General features: G+C 38.8%; 2 protein-coding genes across 2 annotated transcripts; both read left to right on the top strand.

Annotated features, from left to right (window-relative positions):
• Positions 1-855: 855 nt before the first annotated feature.
• pigv (phosphatidylinositol glycan anchor biosynthesis, class V) lies at positions 856-5,623 on the top strand. Its single transcript, XM_084726345.1, has 3 exons — positions 856-1,228; positions 2,567-3,733; positions 4,513-5,623. Exons 1-3 carry the CDS (start codon positions 1,160-1,162, stop codon positions 4,798-4,800), a joined length of 1,524 nt encoding a protein of 507 aa, XP_084582471.1. The 5' UTR covers positions 856-1,159; the 3' UTR covers positions 4,801-5,623.
• A 1,830-nt stretch (positions 5,624-7,453) lies between these two features.
• On the top strand, positions 7,454-18,815 carry zdhhc18a (zDHHC palmitoyltransferase 18a). Its single transcript, XM_084726346.1, has 9 exons — positions 7,454-8,104; positions 8,982-9,142; positions 9,416-9,565; positions 11,313-11,450; positions 11,571-11,622; positions 13,234-13,336; positions 13,438-13,550; positions 13,727-13,832; positions 17,750-18,815. Exons 1-9 carry the CDS (start codon positions 7,869-7,871, stop codon positions 18,092-18,094), a joined length of 1,404 nt encoding a protein of 467 aa, XP_084582472.1. The 5' UTR covers positions 7,454-7,868; the 3' UTR covers positions 18,095-18,815.
• Positions 18,816-22,405: the final 3,590 nt, after the last annotated feature.

The following is a 22,405-nucleotide window of genomic DNA, read 5'->3' on the forward strand; positions in this document are numbered from 1 at the left end:
TAAAATGGACCTAATACAAAACAGAAAAAGATTAATAATAGGCTTAGCCTGGGACTTAGATATGATAGGCCTAAAATTGTGGGAAGGAAGTAGTTTGTCTAAAGTAAATAATGATTGCTAAAAGTTTAGTCATAAAATAAACGCAGGTTATAAATGTCATGATAACGCAAATGAATGAATCTGCTAATTTTTCATGGACCCCTCGGACCCCTGTCAGAGAATCGCTGACCTACAAAGCCAAGTGTGAAAATAAGTATGCGAGCAAATCAAACTTAACACACTAAAAAAATGTGCAAAAACAACGTTTTCTAAATGAAGAAAACCATGCGCCACTTGAAAAAAACAGTCCATGAGATGGTATGGGTCTCCTCCTGCCGGAGAGAAAATATATTTCACGGGGTCACAAAACTGGATATAGATGGGAACCCTCTACCTGCGAAAGATCTCGCGAGAATATACATTTTAACCCACACCGTGATCTTTTCTCAACCTTATCAAAGTGACTATTGTCCCTAAACCTAAGCAGATCCCATTCACAGCCTTTTCAGATCATCAAACATAATTAGTGTGTACAGTGTGCACAATGAACGCATACAAATATCGCGAGTTTAGCAAATTTGAGGTCCCTTCTAGACACGACCATAATGTTACAAAGCCGATCACAGATCTGTAAGGTTATATTAAAAAAACAAAACTGAACCATTATTGATGATATTTTACTACACTTAAGCTATTTCATATAATGAATAAAATGTATTGTTGCGTTAAGGAGAAACTGCACATTGACATAAGTCTCAGGGTTTTCCTCATCTGGACCTATGAGCTTTTATTTTGACAGTTTTGCGGTTACACCGGAAGTGAAAAGTGCCATTCGAAAGTGCTGCAGCAGGGGGAGGATGTGAGGACAAAGATTACACCTGAGCGAAATCAAACGCCGCTGGAAGACGGGCGACTCGCTGATAAAACCATTGTTTATCCTCTCCTAAATTTATCTAACCAATGAAAGCGAGATACCAACAGAATCTCGTTGGTCGTGTAGTTTTTCTTAGCTAGCTATGTTTGATAGAAAATATGACGGACTCAGCAGTGACTGTGTGGTAGCAGCGACAATGCTCAGGCCTGTCATAACCGGCTTGTTCACATTGTGTCCGTCACATCAATGACCATGGATGTCAGAGCAGTTCTGGAGTTTGCCACAGTAACCAGGGGTCTGTCTCTCTTCTTACAGGTAAGCTTTAAACAAGTTGACATGACGATGAATCTGACAATCTGCTAATCTAGTCAGTGGATAATGTTACGTTAGTTATTAACCATTATTTATTCAGATTTTTTTAACGCACCTGGGTTATTACATGTGTCTGTTTGTTAATGAATACTGTTCAGGAGAATACACTATGCGTATGTTAGGTAAGTGACAGAAGAAGTGACACTGCACTTATGTTTGTCTATACAGCAACACTCTTGTGATTGCTTGTAATAGTAGAGATATAACAATATATAAAATATCGTGGCATCGCTATTAAAAATGTCTCAATACTGTGACGGATTGAAACGATATCTACCACAGGGTTGGGCAATATAACGATATAATGATTTAGTGATACGACTATATTGATTTTGGCTTTACAGTAAAGTAATTTTCTGAACTTAGTCTTAGCTGTTCTGTAATTTGATTGAGTAATTTAGTAATTATATCCATATTACAACATATTACATTAAAGCACCAATGGTCATCCCTCTACTGCAATATTACGTTGTTATTTTTTAAAATGATTTAATTGCAGTGATTAAAAGTTCAGTATTCCAGACAAATATTTCTTTCAATGATGTAGCATTTTTAAAAAATATTTTTAGGTGAGAATAAATAATTAAATGCCACAAAGTCAATTCTACAGAAGAAAGAAAGGAAAATAAATACGAAAATAAAGAAAATAAATGCATGTAAAAAGGGTAGGGCTGTTTACTTTTATTTCAGAACAAAAGCATAACGTTAAAAGGAAAAACACATTTTATATGAACATTAAATGCTTTACCTATCAGATTTAGTACTTAATAAAATATATTTTTTCAAGTCACCGTTTTTCTTTCGTTTTCAGTATTACAATAAATATTGTATCTTTGATTTTTCATTGTGATATTGTCATATCTTGAGTTTTTGGTATCGCGTAAGACTGCAACTAACAATTCTTTTCATTGTCAATTTATCAATTATTTCTTGATGACTCGATTAGTTGTTTGGTCCATAAAATGTCCAAACATAGTGTAAAATGACGATCATTGTTTTGTAAGGCCCAAGGTGATGTCTTCAAACATATTGTTTTGTCCACCAGCTCAAGATATACAGATATACAATCATAGATGACTTAAGAAACCAGAAAATAGTCACACTTAAGCAGCTGAAATCAGAGTATTTTGACATTTACTTTTCTTAAAAATGTATTTAAACCAATTAATTGATTATCTAAATAGGGACTGATTAATTCAATAGTCAACAACTAATTGATTAATTGTTGCAGTTCTTGTATCATTACACCCTTATTTCATACTGTACTCTATTTCTCCTCAGGCTGTCCTGAACGCTGCCATCCCTGACCATGATGCTGATGCGTTCAGGCCCCCTCGGACAGAGGAGCCTCTGTACTTAGACTCAGCAGTGGAGTGGTTATTGGGTGGCCTCTCTCACTGGGATGCCGAGCACTTCCTCTTCATTGCTGAGAGGGGATACCTCTATGAGCACAACTTTGCTTTCTTCCCCCTCTTCCCTGTCGTCATCCGGGGCCTGGCGGAGACGCTACTGTGGCCCCTGAGCAGCTGGCTGAGCGTGCGGGGGCGTCTGCTGGTGGCCGTGGCTCTGGGGAACAGTGCCCTCTTCCTGCTGAGTGTGGTCGCCCTTCATGCACTGAGCAGAGTAGTTCTCCAGGACAGACGTCTGGCTCTGCTCTCTAGCCTGCTCTACTGCATCACACCTGCCAATGTTTTCATGACTGCGGGATACTCAGAGAGCCTGTTTGCCGCGCTCACATTCGGCGGTCTGTTTCTGCTGGAGAAAGGATTCACCTTCCGAGCCTGTCTGGCCCTCAGTATAGCCACTGCAGCGCGCTCCAATGGACTTGTTAACATTGGGTTTCTGCTATATCTCCCTTCACTGCACGCCATTTCCCAGATTCGTGTTTACCGAACGACAACCAAAGGCCACAGCAAAGTCCTCCACTATATTTGGGTTGTCATCCGTCTACTGCTCACCTCCCTCTTGGGAACCGCAATCATCGCCCTTCCCTTCTGTGCGTTCCAATACTATGGCTATAGGACGTTTTGCACACCATCCGTCTCCCTGGAACGGATCCCCCCTGCTCTTCTGTCGCTAGCTGAACGGAAAGACTACCGGCTTCCAGATGAAAATGGTCCACCACCCCTCTGGTGCATGAGACCCCTGCCCCTGCTTTACTCTCACATCCAGGATGTGTACTGGGATGTGGGATTCCTCCGCTACTTTGAGCTAAAGCAGATACCAAACTTTATTCTAGCTCTACCCATGGCTACCCTTGGCATAATGGCAGCTTATGCATATTTTCAAGCCAATCCAGAGCTGTGTCTGAGACTCGGACTTTGGGAAACACGTCCAAATAAAGGACTCGACAAACCCACGCCGGGACTGTTCAACCCCAGAGTGTTTGTGTATGTTGTACATTCAACAGTGCTGCTGGTGTTTGGAACATTGTGCATGCATGTGCAGGTGAGTACATCATATAATCACCTTTTTGTGGAACGTTTAATCTGTCTGGGTGCAAGGAACAACTCTTAAAGTGATAGTTTGGACTATTTGATGTGTGGTTGTATGATGTATGTATGGATAGTCAGTGTATTTCCTACAGTAGATGCCAGTTGTCATGCCCCCAGTTTGGATAAGTAGAGAGGAGTATCGGCACAGAAACTAAGCAATGTACTGCTGTGGACAGGGTCAGCAACAAAAGGTTTTTCAGCCACCTAAAAAAACTCCATCTAAAAAAAAAAGTTTAACTTACACTACGTTTACAGTATTTTCAACATTTTATCTTTCCATCAGACAGCTTTTCCTGACGGGAAAACCGGTGTTATATAGGCCAAATAATATTGTTCTCTCCAAATCAACCAAACGCCACTGAGGCAGTTGTACACCAGTTAAATTACTGACTTCACCTATGGAGGTTGCTTGGTTTGGAGAGAGCGATATTTGGTCTATATAGTGGCGGTTTTCCATGATAAAAAGCTGTCTGACAGCAAAGTAAAGTCATAAAACTATTCTAAATATAGCATATAGTTATATTGAGTGAATTTTTGTTCGTTGGGCCTTTATTAAGTGACTAAAATTCCTTTTACTGTTGACCCTGTCCACAGCAGTTCATTGCTTAGCTTATGTGCTGTTGTCCCTCTCTGCTTCTCCAAACTGGGTGTATACTGACTGACGTCACATAACCCGAACTTTCCCTTTAATTTCCAAATTTTAATTTCCTTTTTTAAAATCTACATTTCTAGGTTCTGACCAGATTCATGGCCTCCTCGTCTCCAGTGCCATTCTGGATAAGTGCTCATCTGCTCCTCCTCAACGAACCACTCCTCCATCGAAGGAAAACATCAAACCCCAGCGTGCAGCTACAGACACATTCCAGAAATGGATGCAAGCACACACCTCAAAACCCCATCATTGCTCTGCTGCCACACTTTACAGTCTGCTCTCCAACCACGCAGAGCATCCTGGGATACTTCCTCTCTTACTGGCTGCTGGGTCTTGCACTGCACTGTAACTTCTTGCCATGGACATGACTTAAAATGTGAGTCTGAGCTTTAAATGCAATATTTCTATGTAGGACTGGCCTGTATGCCATATTTTAAATGATGTGAATCCACATACACAGTTCATCAATAGTCCATTTTTGTTCTTACAGTAATACATGTTTTTTGTGGCAGCCATATTGATATAAAATAGTAGGGTAAACACAGGTGTTAGCAGTGATCCTAATTAAGGTCCAGAACCTCAATTAGTATCATTGGTAACACCTGTGTTTACTGCATGATGTCAAAACGGCTGCTGTGAAAAAGGTCTATTGCTAAATTGATGTGAAAATAATTGTGTAATTGAATGCTGCATTTTGTCATATTTATTTTTTAAAAAGAACTAAAATATCAGGATTATGTCACCCAGTCCTACATAGAACATACTGACATGATTACATTTTTATGCTGATTTATTCATGCAATAGTCAACTAGTTCGCACATCTCTGTTAAATGTGTTTGCAACAGTTTGAGATTAAACTCATATGTACAAAATACCTGAAACTTTACTGAACATTGTTTGGTTGCAAATATTGGAAGGACTATGGTACTTGAAAAAAATATTTTTTTTGTTTCTAGCTGAAGCATTACATTTTATTGACTCCGTTTAATATTGCACTGCATGTTTGGAATATTAATTCCAAGTTATAGTTTTGGATTTTTGGATGTGAATGAAAAAATACAGATTTTGTTGCTGTTAAAGGATCCTCAATTTAATTTATTTTCATGTAAAGGTGATCCTTTTTTCTTGAGGCATTCATGTAAAAATTGCTATGTTGTGTTTTGTTCAAACATAAATTCAAAAAATTGAAATATCTGTTGTGTGGTTTTTTCACACAAAAATCAGTGAGAGTGAGAAATCAAAAACAATAAAAAGATGCTTCACTGAACTGTAATTGACTCGGAAAGGTCGAGTTACTCCTGACGTTGAAGACAGCTCTTAAAAACCACTAGAGGTTGCTGTTGCACAAAACTTAAGAATTTTTCTTAAGGGGTGTTTTCTGGAATAGATCACATACTAAAAACACAAGAACCAACAAAAAATTTAAATGGCCACCTCAGCCACATTGACAAAACAAGCATGTGATCAAAGCCAGAGTCTTGACAAACTAACTGCAAGTTACCACTCAAGGTGTTTCTCTGGTGTACAATGCAGTTATTTTAAGATCTTTTCGCATTAAAAGTTTGGCTTCACGATTGTTCGCTCAGAGATAAAATAAATAATCATGGGTGGCGGCTCTAATCATATAATAAGGATGAAGGAAAGAGGTACAATGAGATCCAATTTCTTTTAGATGATTTAAAGGATAAAATATGGATGCTTTACATTATATTTGAATGGTGCAACTCTTGTGTTGTGATTGGTAGGACTAATTATCTTTTAAATAAAAAAACACAGGCCTGCAAGAAACTGTATGATACTGTAATAATTAAAGTAGGTATGAGAAATGCACAGTCATATTTCACCCCTTCATAAGTCAGTGCCCCACCAGGGCCACCCCAGTTGAAAAAGTCTGGGATTGGCCCTGAGACAGAGCTGTACCTCTTCTTCCTGAACCATATCAAATGAGAATTTCATCTCTTCCAGTTAGAATGGAAACAGTCCCTAGGCTCAGGAAAATTATAATAAAAACACAGAGGTCAGTGGTGCTGTTTTCTCTATCTCTGCCAGGCGTAGCACACAGGATTAACTTTATTGGAACTGCTAACCGTAGTCAATTATTTTTAAAATGATGAAGCTATTTTTTTTAGATGAGACTAAACCTATGATAAAAGCAGTGTATCGGTATGTAGTTCCCAGTATGTACTAGATCGTTTCTGAGCAAAGGTATCTAATTTATGAATTAATCAAGTTACCACACATTAACTGGGAATACTGGGGCACCTGGAGGTAGGTCTGGCCGATATGGACAAAATCAATTATCATGACATTTTTCACTTAAGACAATTTTGTAAGGATGGTTTATTATCCTTTTACAAAATATTAACACAATGATTTTCAATAAATAATAATAAGTAATGTATATATAATGATTAAAGGGGTAAAAGCAAACTGTAGAACAGTTAGAACAGTATGATGCGTTCAGAAAATAATTTTACCTTTATACTTGCCAGCCCTTCTTTGCTATGTATAAAATACCAAATGCTACGTCCCTGAAGAAACTGGAAAGCATCAGGGTTATATTTTGGAGCATTTTCATTGCAGCCATATTTGTATGAAATAGTATGGTAAACACAGGTGTTACCAATCAAACTTAAGTTCGCGTTCCATTTAGAGTAGCAGAAACCTTCTAGTGTGCCAGCATGCCAAACAGCAGCACCCTGACTCTGTTTGATAATATAAAGGAACCTCAATTAGTCTCACTGGTAACACCTGTGGTTACGCTAGTATTTCAGGTCAAAATGGCTGCTGTGGAAATGTCTATTGGTTTAACTTATTTCGCTGTTTTTAATGAACTGCTACATTTACTTGATCAGTGTGGATAAAACAACACCCAGAGCTGCTGCCTGTCTATGCCAATCCAAACAGATAAGTGCGCAGGCGCGCCTGTTGTTTACCACTGATCTATAAATCATGTGCTCGCACACCTGGGTGTGTTTGTGTAGTTGTACGTCAGCGGTCTGAATACGTAAGCAGCGTCACCGTGACGTATATTGCCTGACAGCAAAAAAGGAAATGTGAACTGCCGCAAGAAGCTAAGCCGAAGCCCGTCTGTTTTCTGTTTGTGTTGAATTTTTTGGTTAAAACACGACTTCGTATAACCAAATAGGTACTAATATGTGTGACCGGCTTTAATTTAACTAACAAAGATGGTGGTTAACCTTGAGTCAACTCGGGAACTGATTCAGCTCGTGAAACTCTGCTACGGAGAATAATGCCTCTGCCAAGCTAGCTAGCGTTAGCATTCAGGATGGTCAACTGAACGCTAACTGAACAAGCAGAGATACCAATGTACAATGACTGAATCTTGAGAGGACTGTCTCTTGAAAACGTGGCGAGAAAAGAGAGCTTCGTGTGTGCCTTTAGCTACCTCTGAACCGTGTCGACACTGTTTACATGATGAAGAATTGCGAGTACCAGCAGATCGACCCGCGGGCGCTGTCGGTGTCGCCGTCGTCCGCACAGAACCACACCGAGAAGAGAGCGCAGCGGCCGCGGAGGAAGTGGGAGGTGTTCCCAGGGAAGAACCGGTTCTTCTGCGATGGACGGATCATCCTTGCTAGACAGAGCGGTGTCCTTCCTCTGACACTGGGCCTTATTGTTGTCACGTGTGGCCTTTTCTTTGCATTCGAGTGAGTAATTCAGAAATGTCCTCTTTCTGTGTTTATTTCCAATGAACCCTGGATTCAACATGAAAGATCTTTCTCTACACGCCCCAATGCCTCACAAGGAATTTAAATAGAAATCCTTAATGCTTCGTATTTGTATTTTGAACGGTTAATGCATCAGTGGTGAAAGAAGTATTCAGATCCTTAAAGCACTAGTACTACAGTATGATAATATTCCACTACAAGCAAAAGTCCTTTCATTAAAGACCAAACTTAAATAACGCTATGTAAATATTAAACGAAATGTGTATGTGAAAGTGTGTGTGAAAAGTAAAAAATAGTAAAATGCAGAAAAATAGTCCACGTACGTGTTTTACTATTCTATGTGATATTTTTGGGTTAATATTATTGGAACTGCAGTGATTAATCATTTAGTTGGCAACTATTCAATTTAACACCAAATATTTTGGTAAATGAATAGTATGAGTTTTTTGTAGGACAAAGTTATGATTTCAGCTTCTTAAATGTGTGTGGTTTTTGTTGCTTTACTCATCTATGACGGCACACTGAATATCTGTGGGTTCAGGACAATACAAGAAATTTGAGGACGTCCTCTTGGGCTTTTGGAAACGCCTATCAACATTTTTCACCATTTTCTGACATTTTATAGACCACAAACACATTTTGGCAATACATGCTTTTGAGAAGGGGATTAAAGCTGTCACACAAAAGTAGTGGTATAAAAAGTACAATATTTGACTCTGAGATGTAGTGGAGTAGAGGTATAAAGTTGCATAAAAGGGAAATGCTCACAAGTACGTAAGATCTGTACTTAAGTACATAACTTGATTAATATACTCAAGGTTTAAAGGTGTTTTTTACCCATTTTTCTTATTCACAGTTGCCCATTCCTGGTGGAGCACCTGACCGTCTTCATACCTGTGATTGGTGGGGTGCTTTTTGTGTTTGTGGTCATCACACTGCTGAGAACCAGCTTTACAGATCCAGGCATCCTGCCGAGGGCCACTCCAGATGAAGCAGCAGACATAGAGAAGCAGATAGGTAAGGCATACCCTGGAACTGCATACTCACTGTGGGACAGATGGGGTAAAAGAGCTTTGCCATATGGGGGATCTCTGAGGGATGTGTCTGTGGTTGAACTGCAGGCCTAAGCAGCTTACTCTCTACTGTGGTTGAAGAGCATAGAAGCAAGAAATAGCTTTATTTGTGTTTATTCATTCCTTATTGTATAATTTGAGTGCTTCTTGGGTAAACTGTTTTGATCAAATGTGCAAATCTCAGGGAGTCTCTCTCTGTGTACTTCTCTATTTTAAGATAGCTCAGGATCCTCTACGTATCGCCCCCCTCCACGAACCAAGGAGATCCTCATCAACCAGCAGGTGGTAAAGCTCAAATACTGCTTCACTTGTAAAACGTTCCGCCCTCCTCGGACCTCCCATTGCAGCCTGTGTGACAACTGTGTGGGTAAGATTTGGCGAGAAGTTACCACCACATTAATTAAACTTAAATTAATATAATTGCTAGGGGGATTCTGCTTGTCTGAGAGGGGTTCCATTAGTTTGCTTCATGCTTCCTGGATTAACCCACTGATCTGTGTGTTTAATGTACGATGCTGAAATGTAGCAAAACCAGAAAGATAAAACTATAACTCAGTACTTTTAACCTGGACTCAGTCCTAAAATTAGTTGACTGCTTGAGAACCTTTACCAAGATTAAATCTAAATTCAATTTTTTTTTCTCTAAAAGTGAGTAGTTTTACTTGTGCAGGATCTAGGTGGTTTACAATAAAGTGGGAAGTCTTTTAAGCATTAGGTCATTATTAGGGTCTCTTTGGCCAGCCTGAAAGGTTAAAACAACACTCATATGTCCATATGTGCATGCACATATGCTCCATTTGTGCTTCCTGTAATCGTTCCTCCTCTCTATACTGGCTGTTAACAGATCCCTTCCTTAGGTGATTCCAATGTAAGTAATAAGGGACAAAAACACAGACCTCCTTCAGTGCAAAAATGTATTCCACAATTCAACTGCAGCCAGTATGACACGGCAGCAATCCTGGTTAATTAAATAAAGTCTGTTTCTAACTAAATTAAAGTATTTTTAGCACAATACTCCTCTTTGTGTTTCCTCTAACTCTGTTTACTAGCAGGCTGGTGGTGGAGGGATAGCAACGCAAACAGGAATTTTGTGCTAAAGAAGTCTCACATCTACATTAGCTAAACTTTGAAATTACAGTGGAAACTGCCTATAATAACCATGGTTACAGTGATAATCAGCTCACATGGATCAAAAAGTTTGGGACAATCATTATTACACAAATGCTGTTTAAATAATTTGCCTATAATAATGAAGTGTTTATTATAGGTCTTTTCACAAAAGACAAAATATGGAAAAAAAATATAGTAGTTAACTTGTCTGCTTCTGCTGCTGCATCAGTTTGCTGCATGCACAGTGAAATTGTGACAGAAAAAGGAAAGTAATTTTCTTTTAATGAAAAACAAAGTCTCCTTAAAGCTGTCCAAAGTTATGACAAACAGCCAAAAAGGAGCCAATAACAGTGTTACTCAGGCGCTCTTGTTTAGTCTGCTTAAACAATGAGTAACAGTCTGCCAGTGATGGAGACAGAAAACTAATGCAGCCAGGTAAAGGACCTGTAGTTGAAGCTGCCCTCATCAAGTGGATTGATAATGCCAAGTTATGTAATGGCTGGTGCAAACTGGCAACTTGACCAGTGCGCATGTGTTGTTTTTATTTTGGCGGCCATGTTAACAGGTTAGATCAGCCTCAGAGTCTATTTTTTCCACATGACGTGCACAGTTCTTGCAAAAATACACAGTGAAAACAATTTGTCAACATTATATCAGCAAAATGACGCCTCTCACTTCGGTTTCAGCGTTTATATCTGTAGAATATGTCACAGATAAAAGAATGAGGACTGTGGATTTTATTCGTCCTTTACTTACATTGTGATGACAATAGGAATGGATCTCTATATGGGCCACTATAAACAGGAGGAACACACCTGATAGACTTGAGAAATTAAGAACCTATTCTTCAACTATGACAACAATGTGATGAAAAACAAATAAGGAGTGACTGTTTTGTGAAGACAACACAACATTTTAGACTTACCAGTATTATACTTTACAACTATTTTAAATGTGCCTCTGATCTTTGGTATGTTTACTGTTTTTTTTTTTATTTCCTTCAGAACGGTTTGATCACCACTGTCCATGGGTCGGGAACTGTGTCGGCAAACGCAATTATCGCTTTTTCTACAGCTTCATCATCTCCCTGTCTTTTCTGACTTCTTTCATATTTGGCTGTGTCATCACACACATTACCCTGCGTAAGTACTCTCACTCCCTATAAAGACACAAACACACCCAGTAAGTGAATGATCTTGCTGCCATGTTATCAAAAGCTACTTTAGAATTACTTTGTTTCTTATTTGTCCTTTCCTCTCCAGGTTCTCAGGCAGGTAAAAGCCTTGTTCAAGCCATTCAGGAGAGCCCTGCCAGATATCCTTTGTCATATCGTCAACCTGTTTATGAGATCTTTTAAAATTTGCTACTGTTTGGGGCCACAACATAACACAAGTTACACTGTTGACAAGGTATTTCCCACTGCTCGTCAGCCTAAGCCCATGCTTAATAGGATCAGAGAGTTAACATCCAGCAAAGCAGTGCTTTTAGGCAGATGGCTTTCTTGTAGAAGGTTTGCTGTCTCACGTCCTTGTGAGATGATGTCAGTGGCTGGACAAATATAGACTGCATGACTACAGAGTGGCTCGGTTTGTTACTCACAGAGAGGGTGTGGGGTAATTTCCTAATAGTGCACACGATATGCATGACATTATAACATCATGTTAGAGTCATTGTGCTTGTGTCTTTCTGAACCAGTATTCTGTACTAGTTATCTCATAGAGCAGATGATCTGATTTGATTATTTTTAGCAACTTAGTGCATCAGTTTTCATTTTAAAAATTGAAACAATTTTATCCAGGCTTCAAGTTTATCATATTCACTGTGATGAATTGTGTATCTCAAGCAAGTTGAAACAAATGTAAAACATTGAATTACTGCCTGTAAAGTAACAAAAGAGAGAAATGGTTCTAAGCACGACTTAAACTAACCTTTTGGCTCATCTGCCCTTGACAGGTAAACTGAGAAAATTTACCAGCCACATATATTTTTTATTGGCCATTATATGATGAAGAAAAAACACAGAGTATGGGGATGAGAGCACCCATACATCATGTCCCATAACCATGTCCCCCTTTGGGTGAAAACAAGCACTATTCAAGCAGCCACTATGTGTGTCTGTGGCATCACAGGTTTATCACAGGTTGATGTTATTGAGTAAATGAGGTGAATCGATTGTGCCTGTAGATTGAAATGAATCAGAAAAGAGTCTTTGTGATGGTGGAACTTAAGTTTTTTACTGTGGAAGAATAAGGTCCTAATATAAAGTACCTGCTTTTAGAAGTTTGATTCAGCAGTTCTATGTAACAACGCTTATCATTGATCAGCAAAGACAGCATAAGTGCTCATTTGACTGACCAGAGGATATGGTTTAATAATGTTATGCATTTGAACTGACAAAGACCTGTGAATTTGTATTGACTGTCAGTCAAATTAGAGTAGTTGTTATCACTGAAAAAGGGGTGGGGGACACGACGCAGGACCAAAGTACCTGTGGGTTGCTCTCATCCATGCTGTGGATTTGAGCCAGAGTATTGACACTAATGCAGATGCCATAACCTGCAAAAGCGCAGACCTCTGTGACTTTTCTCTTCATCCATCTAGTCTTTATGTTTTCTTTTTGGTGGCTTAACAACGGGAATGTTTTGCCACATCTTAATACCATATAACACAGGTGTTTCTCATAGCAAAAACATTGTGAAGAAAGCGCCAAATAGTAAGCTACTTTGATTCGCTGACATCGTATTGGTACGGTGGACAGTCTCAGTCAGTACACATAAAAGACAGAGCAATGTAAACCTGGCCCTAAGATGTGGTTCCAATTTAGATGTATTTATCTTGTTATAGATTTTAAACACCAGCTTTAATTGCCATCTTTATTAAATATTCATTTGTGTTATTATCCTCCCTTGACTCTCCCTTGTGCACTGTGGTGGAGTTGGTGATTTGTTTCTTCTCCATCTGGTCTATTCTGGGCCTCTCAGGCTTTCATACTTACTTAGTAGCCTCCAACCTCACAACCAATGAAGATGTAAGTACTCATGCTCCTTTTATATGATACAGCTGAGATCATGAGTGCTGAATAGACTTTATTCACAGACTGACAGCTTATTTTATTTATGCACTGTGCAGATAAAGGGCTCCTGGTCAAGCAAAAGGGCTGCAGAGGAGTCTGGGAACCCTTACAGTTACAACAGTATTATAACCAACTGCTGTGCAATATTATGTGGCCCCATGCCCCCAAGGTGAGTAAAGATGTCCCCTCCTATACAAGCTTTTGTACCCCAGACACATTTTATTTATTATAATGTTCACTCTCTGTCACTCATCACGGTCTAGAAACATGTTCATATTTCGTTAATAATAGCATTAGTTACCGTACATGCACAGTTAATTTTCAGTGCACTCTCCTGTCCTCTAGTCTGATCGACAGAAGAGGTCTCCTGCCTCTTGATGAGGCGATCCCCGCCGCTTCTGCCTCGGAGATCGAGCTGCCACCGTTCGTGGCCAAGAACGACGCTCACATGGTAGGATGAACCAGCTTGTGGTCCCTCCCTCCCAAGTCCTGACTGTGCCATAGCCCCTGTGTTGTTAGACTACCCTGTGTGCCTTCTCCACTCTGTGTGTCCTCTACCCTCATCCACCAGACTTCAGCTTCAGTCCCTGTCTAGAGTTGTCAACATGCAGCACTTTGAATCTGTGCTCAGAAATTTAAACATTTTATACATGTTGTTTATGATGCCAGTAAGAGGAGCAGGGATTCTTCATAATGTGCAGCCTATTAGGAAGTCCATGACTGGACTGGAAAGACATTACTAGAACTGAGCTTATGACACTGTGAGACTGAGACACAATATTATGGCAGTGTAATACTGCTACCTCAGAAAAAGAAAAACAGTTGAGAATCATGTTGTAACATGAAACGTTTATTGTCATAACATTTTTTTAGGCTATAACATATTTTCATGTTATGATGACATCCAATCTGATAACATTATAACAAGAAACTTTTCTTGTTATATCAGGATATCATTTATCTTGTTCATGTTATAGCATGATAACTTATTGTTGTAACACAAAATGTTTCATGTTATAACATGATAACTTGTTATGAAAAGGATAATGTGCAGTAAGCAGGTCATCATTGCATTATCCTACTTAATACACAACTACTTACTTAAAAATCAATCCTTTAAAAACGACTACATAGATTTTTATTCCTCCTTCAGAGTCTATGATCAGAAGTGCATCCATAGCAACGGCCTGCTATTCAGACCTTGGATCAAAATTTATTTATTAGGAAAAACCCCTTGAAATGTATGGGTCCCAAAATGCTATGCTTAGAATGCTGTAATTGACCAATCAGAAATGAGTGTTTAAAAAAACGCGTTATAAGTCTATTTGTCGTAACAACTTGAAAATATTTCATTAAAGTATCTTGTTATAAAGTGAAAAACATGTGATACTGATCTGTTTTGCCTTGTCAGGTGTGGCAGTAATACGATGCTGTACAATATATATTTGTCTGGAGTAGAAATGATAAAGCTGGCATTATTAGAGGTGGCTTTCAACAGAGACGTGTAAGAAAGAAGTCGTTTATCACCATGCAGCATGTTGAAATAATACCGCTGTGTCATTTGTTCTTTTAGCCCATTTGAGTACAAAATGTCTTGGAAACCACCTGTAACAATGTTTGGCATCATTGAGCAGTTAAAAATGCAAGAAAGTAGACAGAGAGCTGGAAGAGTTTTTACAGCCAGAAAGTTAGCTATTTGTTAAGGTCACTTTTGAGTTGCTGAGTCACCCTGGCAGACTGGTGCAGATATGTTCTGGTCATTTGGTGCTGTGGGGCAGGAAACATGTTAATTGTTGCACCTTTTTGAATTTGATATGTATTTATGTTTGCTTACACTTGTTGCTGTATCTACCTCCCTGTTACTGTACTACTGGGTTTGCTTGTATGTTGTGGTGGAGGCGTGTGCACACAAAGGACTTGATTACTGCTTTTAGTTGGACATGCAAATAGTATTAGATCATATGTTGTATTTGATTTATCAGCACTTTATCACAAATCATTTGTCACATGCCTTGAATACATTTGTCACTCTATGATCAGCATATCAAATGTCTTAAGTATCTTATGAGCTATGTTGCTTTATTTTCTTAAATATACTTTTTCTATTTTTTCGTACGTATTTTACTTACCAAAAAGTGTTCTTTTATGTGTTAAATAAACATTATTTTTGTATTTGGGGATTTTTGTCTTTGTTTTGAGTTTATTTTACCTCTTAATTTTAAGGTGTTTGGGAAAAGTTGTATTCTCTGAGGATTTTTTTTTTTTTTATTTCAGTCGGTATGAGTTAGTGAACATATGGTTTTATTATTTGTTATGAACATGTATCTGTGACTTCGTTGCTGGATGACAGATCTGACACTCAGTGTTGTACTGTATCCATTCCACCCTGCTAGGAGGAGAACTGTCAGGATTTTGCTTTGTCCTGCACAGCCTGAAGGGCGCTGCTGTATGTAGACGGGTTGATGGTAAGAGTAGGGCTGAACGTTAAACCAGTCACAACATCTCTTCACTCGCCATTTACCGTGTATTTTCTCATAACATACTTTAGGTTTGGAAACACTGTCATCTTAACAGCTTCTTTCTTTTCATTTTTTTCTTTGCTTTAACTCCAACTGCAGCAGATCTTGTCATTGGTGTGCAGTGATGTTGTTGGATGGGTGCAATGTGCATGATTCACTACCATTCATTCTCCTGTCATTAACATTTGCTTACTCGCTTAGTATGGGATGGAGCTTGTGTTTGAAAGCTGATGATTTTACTCTTCGTCCACTCTGTAGTGAGATGAGATGTTTATTTTTCTCACCTGTCTTGGGCATTATTGTGCATGCATTTTGATGCAAGCAAATACACGTCTGCATAAACTGTGTCACCCTTTCTACTTTTATCAGAGGCAGAAGAAACACCGGAAGAAGCAGCTTCTTCACTCACATTTGTTTCTCTACACTTGTTGCATTGTCTGCTGGGGCTGTACTGAATAGTTTGAAGCTTTGAATCTTCATAACATGGAATTCTGTTGAAAGTATTAAGATATTTGTAGAATTAGAAGTAAATTATAGTGGTGGCTGAGTTGATGAAAACTTTAGTGAAATCACAACATGGTCTACTGCAATTTTCAAATTGCAGTAGACCATGTTGTATTTATTTAAGGTGAAATATGTGTATGAATACCATGTTCATTTAAATATTGTCATGTTGCAGAGATGTCCTGGCCTACACAGATTAGAACAGTCACTTCAGTATAATACCATTACAAAAAACAGTATTGGATACCTCATTCTTTATTTATTAATTTTTCTTTTATTAACATGTACACAGTTCTTGAACAGAAAAAGTCACTGAATACTGTTCAGGCAGAACAATAAAGACTGAACTGAACTGAGGTCTTGAATTAGCACAGGTCATTTTTTAATAGCTTCAGTATTTTTTTAAACACACAATACTGAAGAGTATAAAAGTATTGATACTTTTGACAAGTTAAAGTTAAAATCTCATAATCATTCATGTTTTTCAATAAAAATGAGAATGATGAAAATTATCATTCCCTCTAGTGTTGCAACTGCAATATCTGTCAAAATAATTGCAAATAAGGTATTTTTTCAAAATCTTTCACTCCTAATCCAAATATTTTCAATAAGAGTTGTAAAGTTCAATAGAAGAAAATCATCTTCTTAACATGTGCGAGTGGAGAGGATGGGGTACATTCATCAATCCTTGAATTCTAAATGAAGGCAAGGTATAGAGCTATACGTAAGCCAATATTCAGCTTCAATCCATATTTGTTGACATTAAGGCTTTCCAAAACATATACTCTGCTACTGGGGCAGTCTAAGAGAGCCTCAGCAATTAGTTAATTAATTGATTAGTTATCAACTATTAAATTAATAGCCAAATAGTTTGATAATTGCTAAACTGTTTTGAGTCACTCTTAAAGAACACGGTCCAAATTCTCTGATTTAAGCTTCTCAAATGTTATATTCTGGTTTCTTTACTCCTCGTTGACAGTAAACTGAATATCTCTTGGTTGTGACACTGGACTAACAGCACTGTAAATTGCATTTATGTTGACAAAACTGACATATTCATTAAAAGAAGTTAGATATAAGTTGATTTTTTTTAAAAAAGTGATGATATAAAATATGACAACAGAGATTTGAAAACCTCACTAAGAGCTTTGACTGTGAAAAACATTCAGTACAGCCCTGTTGTCTGCATCTAACCCACTTCTTTCATGCTTCTCCATTTGAATCTTTGGACAGTGCTGTCATTATTGCTTTCACTGTGAAATCATTCGCTGTTTGGCCTTTCATAACACAAACTGAGAATGTGGACATTTTTTCTTGACTTGTCTTTCTTCTCCTCCTCACACAGTGCACTCAGAGCACCAAGGAGGTGCTGGAGAGGGTGGTCCACTCCTTCGACCCTCATATCCTGTGCCCCCCTGGCACACCAAAGACCACTCCTCTGGGCCTGGAGGTTTCCAGCATGGTGGCAGCATCTTCTTCCCCTGAAGCTTCACCATCCGCTGGCTGCTCACGACAGCACGGCCACCAGCCCGTGGCTGCTACCTGCCCGCCGTTCGGCAGGAGCAGCAAGAGGGATTCGCTGCACTCCATCAACCCGGCTTTCCGTCTGGCTTCTCCCTCGCCGTCGCTGAGTCGCACCACCTTGATTCTGGGCGAAGCACCCGACATGGGCTTTATCCCGCTACCCTGAGCGCACCCAGGAGTCATAGTGCACTTGTCCTGTTGCTCTGTATCACCGGCTACAAAGAAACATTGTCATTGTGGTGGTCACGTTGTGTGTTGATGTTATTCTGATGAGTCGACCAAGCATCACCTGGAGGGTTTTTATGTTCTGTGAGCCTCATCAACAAGTTCCTGTCATACTGTCTGTGTCTTTCAGGATGGAGGTAAATCTTAGTAATACTCGGAAGCACAATATAGAGATATTTTTTTAACACCTTTTTATGAAGACACCCAGAACATGCCTCCACACCTTCCACTGAACCTCAAGCCATAACATCACAGCTGCAGCAGTGTTTAAGTTCTCGCTGATATTACCTTATGCAAAACAGGTCTTTAAATCTGGGAATTCTTACTTCTTGGGTGCAAGAAGTACAGAAACAAGACGTTTAGTTTGACTGAAGCGGCATGCTCTGGATAGCGAGCTATTTCAGGATTATGAACACGAGAGTTAGCCTTACGTCATGTCACTTCATCATCATCATCAGTGTCATCAGGTCGATCCAGCTCGACAGTATTTAGATGAATGAGCAATCAATGTTTGAGGGAGGGAAAGGTGCAGTTTTTATTTTAAAGGTTTTTTTAATCAGTTCTTTGTGTCTTGTACATCAGTTGCTCTTAGGCTAAATAATTTCTTTTTGTGAATGTATCACTCAAGGAGACTATTGAAAAACTGAGTGAATTTGTGCATACATTTTTCATGTATGACTGGATACTAACTGACTGAAATAGTTCCTTTACATACCGTATAGGGCTGCGGCAAACGATTATTGTCATTGACTAATCTGCAGATTATTTTCTTGTTTTTATTTGTTTAGTCTATAGCAGGGGGTTTCAAAGTCTGAGAGTGTGGGCCTCCCCTCAGACAAAGCCTGGAAAAAGGCATCTCCTCTTAGATTACTTGCTTAGTTTCACACAGTTCCTCTTGGCTTTGACTGTGGGATCTATGGCTGTAACTGACAGTGTTTTTCATTGCTGATTGTCTTTAAAATGTCAGGAAGTCATGACAAATGTTGATCAGTATCTCCCAAAGCCCAAGATGACATCCTCAAATGTCTTGTTTTGTCCACAACCTAAAGAGACTGTCACAGAGGACTAAAGAAACGGAAAATATTCTCATTTAACAAGCTGAAATCAGAGAATTTAGATTTTTTTTTCTTAAAAAAAAAAAAAAAAAAGAGTGGGGAAAAAACAGAATAATTCCCCAAACTACTGCATCTCTGAGCTATCCATTTAACCAAATCATACACAGACTATTTTTTGTGATATCCTTTTTAAAATCTAATGTAATATATTTTCACTTTCATTCCTCCTGTGAAACTGTCCGGAGCCTCCCTCCCACTTTGAAAAGCCTCTGGTCTGTACGTATGTGTATGTCAAAAAATTGTGAAAAATGCTTATCACAATGTCTGAGATCCCAAAGTGCAGCCTTCAAATTGCTTCTTTTGTCCAACCAACAGTCCAAAACCCAAAGACTCTTCATTTACTATCATCAGTGACAAAAAAGCAGCAAATCCTTACATTAATGAAGCTGGACCCAGCAATTACTTGATATTTTTTCTTGAAAAGTTATTGAAACAAATGGATTATCAAAATGGTCGTCACCAAAAAAAAGTCATTGCAGCTCTAACACTGAATTTTATCATGTCCACTAATATTGCTTTATCTAATTTGTTGGAAGTCAGAACCATGTATTTAATTTCAAATCAGATTTGCCGCTTACCAGGGCCTGGATTGCAGTATTAATCACAGACACACTGTTTCCTGTCAATGTAAGCCACATGAATGCTTTCAGTGCGAGTGAGTGTCTGTTTTTTGGTCTCTGTGTTGCCTGTCATGAGTGTGTTTGTGGTTACAGCGCAGGCTCGACGTATGGACTGTGTCAAGCGGAGTAATGTTTTAGGAATGTGTATGAGGCCTCTTCACACGCAGGGTGAGCTGTCACTTTCATGGCTGTGACCTTTTCCTCCTCTTACAGCATGAAACTTGACCCTCCATCTGCGACGGTGGAGTTCAGTTTCATGTGAAAGTAAACGTCAGGAGTTAGTTTGTGCCACTAGGGGGCGACATGTGAATAAAGATCGCAGCCTAGTCAAAGGACAGTTCAGTAACATGAAAAGGCCTTTTGATGTTTTATTTATTTTTTGTAATTGAGTGTTGAAGCTGTACATAGGTTGTGAGTTTGTGGAGAACCACTTTGCCATAGTCAGAGGGTCATTCATTTATCAGTCTGCATCGAGACCCTTAGGTTGTGTAAACTATTACAAGCAGTGCTTGTATGAACAAACTTGTTTGTATTTTGTAGGATGTAACAGTGGAACTGTAACATTTGGTCAATAAAAATGATCAGTTTTGTTGATTTTGGCTTTTTTGGGCTTTTTTTCCCCCCTCAGCTTTCCATAGTTAAAGTATGTATAGTAGACTTAACATGCAAGGCTTATTAATGTCATAACAAAACATGTGCTCACTTTATTCAAAGTGCAATGACTTTAAACAGACCCATGTCAAACCATAATATAATATATACAGTAAATCACCTCTTGCATGGAAACAATGAAGAGATGCATGTTGAACACGTGTTCAAACAGACTGAGAGACAGCCATGAAAAGGGTCTCTGTGTGTTTCTGACTTAGTCTATTTTCTGGGACACATTTCAGACTAAAGATCAGTTAATTGGGAATGGCTTGTCCAATTGGAGACAAAAGCTGTGTCCCTAGTTCACCATATTCACATGGTTGGCCATTTTCTTCTAATGTCATGCTCAGGGCGGGAAACTCATCTGCTGTTATCAAAGGATGGTCGCACTGCTGTTTTCCAGGATGTAAATTTTTAAAAAGTACGAAATCTGACAAACTGTTTTCATTTCACCACTTCCTGATTCATTTGGCTTTATTTCAAGATAACTCATGAGCTATTGTTAGACAACAGCTAACGTTAGCATTAACCACCTCCTAACATTAGCTAACTCTACCAAACGGTAATGTTAGCTTGGAAGTTGTAGAATACTAACGTTAGCTGGGGTTCCTAAAATATAGGTTGTCAATTATGTTGTTTTAGCTTGAAATATGTCTGAAGATACCTGTGAATTGTCTATTTGGTCAATCAGTTTTGGAAGAGGTGAAACAGTTTGTCAGATTCCCCTGCATTTGTGTGACAACCTGAGAGGCAGCAGTGTGACGTTACCCGAGTGTGACGTCAGGAAAAATGGCTGCTGCATGAATAAGATGATCTTGGGAAAGGCTGATTTTGGGGGTCAGTGGTTAAGGTTGGGGTCGGGCTAAAGTAAGGAGTAGGCAAGTAGTTTATATGGTTAGGCTTAGGTTAAGTCTGGGACCTTGTGTTTTCATCAGATACACATATACATCATAACTCATAACTAAAGAAGACAAATTTTGTTGGCTAATAAACCACACTGTCTAGAGTCACAAACCAGGTCATGTATGGTAAAAAAAAAAAGAGACATGATTTTCCTAATAATTCTGTATCTGCTGTGCCCTCTCTCCATCTGCACAGAGATGCCCTCATGCCTAATAACGTTAAGTCTTTTGGACTGTGGTTTAGAGATTTTTCCTCCCTGTAAATAGCCATACAAAACACAATATCATTTTTCACTGTGTGGTAAATTGTTTTCTTGGTATTGCTGATGACATGCTGTGTATCCAGTGCCCAGGGTTATCCTTTTTAAGAGGCCGTTTTTGCCTATAATTATTGAAATTGAAAACTGGAGAAAAATAGCCTGAAGGCCAGTGATCACAACGGATGGACCGTGGCAGCTGAGGTTGGAGTCTGTCTGCACTCAGCTGTCACCGCTGTGTGCAGAAAAGTGAGAACGTTGCTTTAAGGTCCTTTAAAATCACTTTTTTAAGGAAGGTTTTTCTTTGAAGGGATGTCTGCAAGTGGCAGCTAGTGTCTCCTGCATGCTGCTATTCACTAAGGATGCTTTGAATGTACAATTGTATGTATGAAGAAGTACCTTGTTCTGGAGGAAATTTCCATACACATTTGAGTATTTTTCATTTTGTTTTCTTTACCTTATATAAATAATCTTAATATAATTTTTACTGTTTCTACAAGGGTTGACAGAGGGGAAAAAAGTAGAAAATACAAGAAGAAAAAGATGTTTGAAGATGTAAACTCTTGATAAAGCGCTGGCTGGATTCAGACAAAGACATTTGTAAAACATAGACCTTGCCCAACAGAGCAGCATATTTGTCGTGAAATATAATAACCCTAATGAAGTCCTTAAGATTTTGATGTATCTGTTACCTCATTTGACTTAAG

The sequence above is a fragment of the Lutjanus erythropterus genome, chromosome 9, assembly GCF_056507025.1.
Source record: "Lutjanus erythropterus isolate fLutEry1 chromosome 9, fLutEry1.hap2, whole genome shotgun sequence".
Classification (NCBI taxonomy): Eukaryota; Metazoa; Chordata; class Actinopteri; order Lutjaniformes; family Lutjanidae; genus Lutjanus; species Lutjanus erythropterus.

Coding starts and splice junctions, on each gene's coding strand:
- pigv (XM_084726345.1), top strand. CDS start 1,160: ATGACCATGGATGTCAGAGCAGTTCTGGAGTTTGCCACAGTAACCAGG. Junction 1,229..2,566: donor GTCTGTCTCTCTTCTTACAG/GTAAGCTTTAAA, acceptor ATTTCTCCTCAG/GCTGTCCTGAACGCTGCCAT. Junction 3,734..4,512: donor CATTGTGCATGCATGTGCAG/GTGAGTACATCA, acceptor CTACATTTCTAG/GTTCTGACCAGATTCATGGC.
- zdhhc18a (XM_084726346.1), top strand. CDS start 7,869: ATGATGAAGAATTGCGAGTACCAGCAGATCGACCCGCGGGCGCTGTCG. Junction 9,143..9,415: donor AGACATAGAGAAGCAGATAG/GTAAGGCATACC, acceptor CTCTATTTTAAG/ATAGCTCAGGATCCTCTACG. Junction 9,566..11,312: donor CCTGTGTGACAACTGTGTGG/GTAAGATTTGGC, acceptor TATTTCCTTCAG/AACGGTTTGATCACCACTGT.